This window comes from Tauraco erythrolophus, chromosome 6, assembly GCF_009769465.1.
Source record: "Tauraco erythrolophus isolate bTauEry1 chromosome 6, bTauEry1.pri, whole genome shotgun sequence".
NCBI classification, from domain to species: Eukaryota; Metazoa; Chordata; class Aves; order Musophagiformes; family Musophagidae; genus Tauraco; species Tauraco erythrolophus.
This window is the reverse complement of record NC_141470.1, coordinates 53,290,885-53,298,753: the sequence shown is the minus strand read 5'-3', so window position 1 is coordinate 53,298,753 and position 7,869 is coordinate 53,290,885. Positions and strand designations below refer to the sequence as shown.

The following is a 7,869-nucleotide window of genomic DNA, read 5'->3' as shown; positions in this document are numbered from 1 at the left end:
TCGGGGTGCCCGGCCGTGGTCCTCCGGAGCCTGCGGGGGCTCGGACGATCCGCTGCCCTTCCCCTCCCCCTGCGCTGCAGAGGCTCTGGATGCTGCCGTACTCCTGCCATGTGCTGCCGCCGCTGCTGCTCGTAGCTTAGTCGAGCGTGTCTCCGGCTGCAAACTCCGCCAAACAAGCCTGCATCCTCCTCCGGGGAAGGATACCCAGTAAGTACCAGCCGGAGCCTGCCCCCTCCCTAGGGCACCCCGCCACCGCCTCTTAGGAAGGGACTCGCAGCCTCTTCCCCTCGCTTCCTCTCCCCACCCCCTTTTTAAGCCAGTGCAGAGAGGGGCTCTGTGAATTCCCTCCAAAGCTATAGGGTGGCTCCCACCTCCTCCTCCTCCTCCTCCTTCTTCTCCTTCTTCTCTTCCTGCTCCGGCTCTCCTGGGCGAGCCAGGCTGCTGCTGCATTCAGCCGGGGTGGTCCCCAGCCTCGCCCCAGCCATGCCGCTGCGGCTCACCCCCCATGGCTGACTTTTGTTACCCCGCTAGTGCCCGGGGCTGAACTGAGGTGGGCTCATTTTTGGGGGTGGCTGAGGCTAGGGAGCGTGCGTGCGTGTTGGAGGTGTCCCTGGAGGTGCGGGGGGGGGCGGGGGGCTCGCTGACTCCCCGATTCGTGCAAGCCTGCGGGCTCGCCAGCCCGGGTGTCCCCTCCGGTGGGCGCAGCAGAGAGGCCGGGCTGCAGCGGGGACCCCCCACCCCAGCATCTGCAGGTGGGCTGGGCGAGCCAGCTGCAGAAGCCTCCCCAGGAGCCAGCAGCACCCTGAACCCGCCGCCCATCTCAGCTTGCTCCGTTCCCGCTCCCCCCCAGGCCCTCTCGGGTCCTCACTCCACCCCTTCTCCCTCTCTCTGCTGGGGTGCCTGCACCCCTCCTCACCTCGCCGGTACAAACCGCTCCACTCCACTCCCCTCCCCGCCCCTCCCCACCTTCTTTGATTTATTTGTGTATTTCTTTCCTTGGCAACCACCAGTTCCCCACAGTCAAACAGCGCAGGCTCCCTATAATTTGAAATTAATTTGTTTGACTGCAGCATTGAGACAGGAAGGTTGGGAATTTATTTAATTCTTTTTCCTCCCTGTGCAAAAAGGAAGCGATGAAATTTCCAATCGAGACTCCAAGAAAACAGGTGAACTGGGATCCTCAAGGTTGGTGATTCTCTATTACTATCATTACTATAATAATAACAATTATTATTGTTCCTTGTGTCTAGTGACTCATAGGAGACTGTTTGACTCCAAATGGGAGGAGACGTTGGATGCTGTTCTGCTTCGCATGTGCACTGCTCAGTCTTTCTTGCTCAATCCTAGCAGTGCGTTAGAAAATGCTCCTCAGCTGTGGGGTTGGGTGGGTGCGTGGGTAAAACCTCTTATAGGTGTAAGTTTTGTAGTTCTATATTTGATATCTCTCTTCCCTCCCCTCCCTTTTTCTTGACTATTTTCATGGCAAACTTGCCTGGGATGGCAGCGATCTCTGGCTCACAGCATTGTTTGTTTTATCTGTGGCTCCTTTGTTGTTTCTAGTGATCATTGTCTCTGCTAAATGGGTGGTACAGGAGTGGACACAGATGTGACAGCTTGCTCAGAGCTCCTCGATGGCAAATGTTTGTTGGCAAGCAACTGGAGCAAAATGCTGCTGCAATATAACCCGTAGTGTGGACGGTATAAAAAGACACATTAAATAATGGAGCCCAAAGAGACCTTTAGACTCTTTACTCTGTCCTGTTAACAACTGATCAGCCCAAGTGGATAGTTTGATTAACTCTATAGTTAAGTTTGGAGTCTGTCTTGGGGAGTGTGCTTGTGTGATGGGGCAAGGAGATTTACGCCAGTGCAGTAGTTTTCAATAAAACGATCCAAATGGTGTTTTAAAATAAACCGTAATGAAATGCTCTCCTTTCCTGGCATGGGGAGGAGGTTCATATGCAACCTACAGAAGAAGTGACTGAAAAAAACCCGACTGGTAATTTGTATACTGATGTGTCATATTTCTGTGCATCGGTACAGGAGCAGAGCAACTTGAAGCCATATGCTCAGGTTTGCAGCAGAACTGCTGGCAGCCAGTCACTGTACAGCAGTGCTTGCAGGAAGTATGAAGTGATAGCACAGGCTTTGATTATTCATCTTTATGAAGGTTTGGTTTTAGTGGTCAATTTGTCTGTCATCCCCTGTGCCCTCGTGTCTACAAAATGACATGTTAGAAACAGTTTCCCCTGGTGTAGAAGGAATACAGCAAAACAGACATCTTTCTGCTGAGCAGATCCGATGTGCTGTTTGAATAGTATACACAATTAAGCTTTAGTTTAAGCCTTACTATGTCTTTAATTAGGTGAAGGCTGAAATCGACACGTCAGCCTCCTCTGTCCTCAGCTTCACAACGAACACATGGATGCTAGTCCTAACAGAGATTTGATTATTTTAATAACAGTTATGTTCCTTTATCCTAGGGTCAAAATTCTGTGTGGTAAAAACTTGCTCTTCCCAGGTGCTTTTCTGAATGTGTGTTTGCTGTTGCTTCATTTTAATACATTTTATGTATTGCAAATTGCCTTTTAATGCAAAAAGCCCTTTCCTCCCTTCCCCAACAAGGCACACAGGATACCGATGGCATTCTGTATGCAGCTCCTTGCTTGGCAATCAACTTTAGAGCATATGGATCCAACAGGTGGTTGGTCACAATTTACTAATGTATCCAAAACCATAGAGTACTGTAACAGGTAAAAGACCTCAAACTCAGGAGGTTTCCTCTCTGCCAAGCTGAGTCCCTGCTAAGGACTGCTGAATCCTACCTGTTATTTTCCCTCAGTGTATTGACTTCATTAGCCAGACAGCAAGGATGCTAATGTATAGTCAGGAAGGAAGCAAAAAATGTTAATTTCTAATTCTCCAAGGGACTCAGGAAATAGATAAAATTTGGTGGAATGGAAAAAGAGAAATTGGTAAGGAAAAGTTGTCTAAGGCCCAACCCTTCAACCAGTAGAGGAACAGTGCAATGACATTGTACTCACGTAGTCCCAGTGAAGAATTAGTGATGTGGGTAGAAGACAAGGTAGACCAGAGTTCCATTCTTTTTGAAACGAAAATATATTTATGCAGATAGAAATGTTAGCAAAGATCTACACAAAATCACTTAGAGCCCTGAACTGAATTTGCTTTACAGTCATTCTCTGTTCTCTGCATGTGCGTGTGAAGAATGATGTAATGTTTTGCATCTTATGTGATATCCTTGGAGTTAAGACCTGAAGCAGCTTTTCTCAGGTATGAAGATCAACATGTAGAAAGCTGATGGTGCAAGGATACAAAGAGTCCTAAGTATTAAAAGCATAGCTCATGTCCAGTTAATGTTCATGCTCAAATACCAGGCTCATTTCAGTGCATATTGTATGATTGTGCTCTGTTCTGGTCGTCAGACAGAGAACGTGCAGTTTCCACAGTTTTGTCTAGTAGGAACTGTGCTAACTTGTGCTAACAGTACTTGAAATGCATCAACTGATGTTCCTGGCAAGCAAGCTAGCAGTCCAACGATGCAAGTGAGAGCTATGGTATCTCAAAGATTGTTTAGATCTTACTATTCCAGGGAATATTTTCTAGAAATTACACACATTTCTAAAGGCCAAGGCCCTTGTGGTGATAAGACTGGCTCGGGACTGATGATGTTACTGGTTTGAACCCAGGTCAGAACGATAGCCGTTGAAATGAATTAATGCTCAAACTCAATGCTGACTGAACTATAAATATTTACGTAGATTAGAGTCTGCTGGTAACTTTCATCTGGCATAAAACTGGTATTCTTAGTTCACATCAGCAAAGATCAATATACCGTGGAAAGACTTTGTGGAGAGAACAGGTTTAAAAGAATAGAATTGACCTGAGGGACGGTGTCTGACAGACAGCTAATGGGAGGCTGATTTCTCAGCCATTAAGCTGGAACGAACAGGCATGGAGGCTGAACTGTGCTTTTATCATATTGTAAAGTATGTTCATTTGTCTTGGGTCTACAGTATATCTGTGTGTTCCCTGTAAATGCTGAGTGTTTTCTAGATAAACCAAATATTTCATAAACCTGGAAGTATATAGGGTCCAGATTCCTCCAGTGAAGTCCCCTATTATTCTAGGCAATCAAATTGTATAATCCCATTAATAAACAGATCTCAAAAGTCACTGGGACTTGTTCCTAACAATCCAATGTGAACTACTTCCTAGAATCTCACATATATTGATTAAAAAACATGCTATTCATATACAGTGAGTGGATGTGGTAAGAAATGAGTAAAAAACCCAAGCAGTCACCTCAGGAATGTTTTAGGGAGAGTTAGACATGTTGAGTAGGGGTACAGGATTTCACACTACGTGGCCTTATATTTTAAAAAACAAGCCTGCCAGTTGTGTTACTGGTGGAATCAGCCTGGATATACACAATCATAAAACATTTGATCTTCCTAGCCCTGATTTTTGCTTCTCCCATTTGGTGCAATTCAGGTAAAGCAATAATAACTGAAATTAGTGAAGACTAGATTTTTAGTTTCATACCTCATACAACTTTCCATCTGTACTTTTCAGAATACAAGATTGGGTTTATAGCAGCAAATGAAGACATTAATTCATGTAATTATTGTTCTCGTCTCTCCTCTTTCCTGCATTCCTCCTGCTGTTTGTTACACCCACCTGTTGTCCATGCTTAAATTGGCTTATAATCTCTTTGCACATATATTTTTATAGAGTACATAAAACACAGTGAGTCCCTCATCCTGACTGAGACATCTGGATGTTACAGAAATATCATTCTCCCCCTCTCCCCCCACTGATTACCAGCTTAAAACTGCTGTTTCTTTGTAGAAAAGAAAGGTAGATGAAACTGTTTCCAATATGCTCAGAAATTATCCCCAGGCATGACTATATCGCAAGGTGATGGTAAGATGTCTTTTCCAAGGGAAGGATGTCTGTCTTGGTGATACTTGTAGTAGGCAGAAAATGGAGTTCAGTCTTGTTTCATCCTTTCTGTCTGCAGTTTTTTGCTGTCATTGCAGTGATATGGATTGTCAAAGCCTTTTGAATTTCCAGGTAGATGTTTATCTCTACACTGACCTTTTGGAACTCTGAAGTTTTGATACAAGTTTCTGTGTCCTTTCACAAAGACATCATTTCTGCTTTCTGCAGTTTGGAACTCTAAAATCATGCATTTATTATCATCCTTACATTTAGCGTGGGAGTTAGTGGTCTGCGGGGAATTCAAGCTGTGGTTGGGAGTCTGGAGTTTCTCTTCAGATTTTGCCACTGACTTACAGTTTAACCTTCAGTAAGCCACTTACGCTTTCTTTTCCTCCCGTTTTCCTTGACTGCAAAAGTGGAATATTAATACTTCCCTAATGCACAAGGGTGTTGTGAAATATAATTAACTTGTTTAGAGCAATCTAAGATCTGCTATTGAAAGAAGAGCATATGTATTGCAATCAAATGCTAAAACAATTAGGAGTGAGGAAAACAGCCTGTCATCATACACAGATCACATCAATTAAGAAATAAGGTTATCTCTGCACTTTACAGCTAGAGGAAACTCGTATTACACTTCTTTATGGACACTGAAGACTCAATTGAGTTTGCCATTAGAGGTATCTCAAGACATTTGATATCCCTCAGCTGCCGCTCCAGAGGGGCTCAAGTCTTCCATAGGTCCTGTGTCACCTGCTATGGGATTTTTCACTTCAACTGAGAAGCCTCAAGCAGCACTGGACACCTATATGTGGGACAACAGAGCTGAGTCTCAAATGCCTTCGTGCAGGTATCAGGATTGGATCATCCCTTGATGACTGTTTGCTGGAAAAATCTTCAGCATCAGCTACTCTGCAGCTCCTACTTTTTCCATGCTTTCATTCAAAGAGACCAATGCAGAAGGCAAACTCGATTGTAAAGGCATAGGGGAGTAGAATGAGAGTGTTCGTGTCCTCTGTTTTCAAGAAGGTATATGAAAATAAGTGGAGTGCAACTGTGGGCTAGACAATATCTTTCTGCACTGGCAAGTCAGTTCTTTGTAGCTCAGTGTAAGAAGACTGCTATGGAAAGCTATGATGTGAAAAAAAAGTGTCTCTGTCCCAGCAAATGACCCATGGGCACTAGAGTACTGACCGTGAGCTACTTGTATCACAAAATCATAGTGGCTACTGACTCATCTGATAGACCAGGATGCTGCTGTGCCTGATAAGCATGGGTTGCAGAACAACTGTAGGGAGTTCATTTTACAGAGAGATTTGAAGGAAAACAGAAATTGGATAAACAGGAGGACACTCCTGGCAGTGCATGTTGTAGGTGCAATAGTGCAAAACACAGTGAGGTGGAAAATTTGAAGAGTTTGGAAAATAAATAAAAGAGAATGAAGAGGTCGTAACTTTACCAAAGGCTATGTAGAGCCTGCAGGGGAGGCAGATGAGTACTGTGGACCCTCAAGTGGTAAGAGGTAGGAAGATATGACTGAATTAGCAAGAGAGGAGGAAAGACAGTAGAGAGTTATTAGTTTCATTATTATCTTCTTTAAGACACCCTGGAAATGGAAAAAAACTAAAGATTCAGAAAAGTAAAATTACTAATAAGAAAGTGGCAGAGTGAAAGACTGGACAGCAGCTTTCTTAGTAAGGAAAGGCTGAACTCTAGTCAAGGTGCGAAAGATGAAGGGTAGAGTATCATTAAGATGTCATCTCTACTGTGAGAAAAGAGGAATGGAAACAATCAAAGGCAGTATGAAGCTATAAGTCTAAGATGGGGAGAGCAGTAGAATTGTCAGCAGTGGGAGAGGTTAAGACAGATTTATTATTTCAGTGAAGAATACCAATGCTATTTTTTGCCATCTATGTGCAAGAATAATCCATTAATAGGCTTTTGGACTGAAAAGTCCCTTGGGCAACTCTTAAAAACTGATGCTACCTGAAGTGATGGAGGTTGCTTTTGGGAGAAAGATATATGATATCAGTTGTAATTGGGTAGGTTTTGGTTCAGCTTTTGGCATTTATGTGGATTTATGTAGCTAGTGTGTGGACTATATCAGCTTCAGACAGAAGAGTGCATATATATGGTGATACAGTTTAATTCTTACTCTCTTGATTTAATCCAGAGCTAGGAATTTTACCACTCACTTCAGTGCGAGCAACATGAGATTCTTCATTTTAAAAGTATCAGAACTGTGTTGTCCCTGCAGGCTTTACTAAGTTAAAAGTAAAGAAGAGCCTGGAATCACAGGGAGAATAGGGGCTCTGGATGTTGTGTTGGAAACAGTTTAAGTACCTGGAGTGAAATGAGGAAGGAACAATGAGGAGGAGGTCAAGATAAGAAAGGGGTAACAAACACACTAGGATTCAACAGGTAGAGTATTACAGAATTCAGTGTGATGCGAATGCTGGACTTTTGTTTTGTAATAATCTCAGTGTAATAGCAAAAGCCAAAGCAGAGAACACAAATGCTGAACAATTGTCTATCTTTTTTATAGATTTTTTTATGTTAAATAAGTCACATTCAGGAAAAGGCTAAATACTCCCTTTTAAAATACCTTTTTATGGGAATGTCTCTGGTTTTTGTTTTCTGTAAGAAATTGAAAATGTCCTGGGACCTGGCCTTTGTCAGACAGAGGCTGCTCATATTCTAGTTCCTGAGACATTGGTTATACTTCTATTGTTTGTCTGTAAAGCATGTATGTGCAAACATTTTAACTATAATGGAAAATGTGCTCTAAGATGAACCTGCTGACTTTCATAAATAACCTGCCATGCAATTCTCACTGGTTACCCCAATGAAAACAAGTGAGAACAGCACATATCATATACCCTTGTACTTCAGGATGGTAACACC

At 43.4% G+C, this 7,869-nt stretch overlaps 1 protein-coding gene across 1 annotated transcript in view; it reads left to right on the top strand.

Annotated features, from left to right (window-relative positions):
- The first annotated feature begins 1,133 nt into the window (after positions 1-1,133).
- The window catches only part of KCNK10 (potassium two pore domain channel subfamily K member 10), a 65,159-nt gene continuing 58,423 nt past the window's right edge, over positions 1,134-7,869 (top strand). Inside the window, 1 exon segment of the mRNA XM_086613517.1 lies at positions 1,134-1,185. Within this exon segment, the coding sequence (XP_086469643.1) occupies positions 1,134-1,185 (52 nt within the window).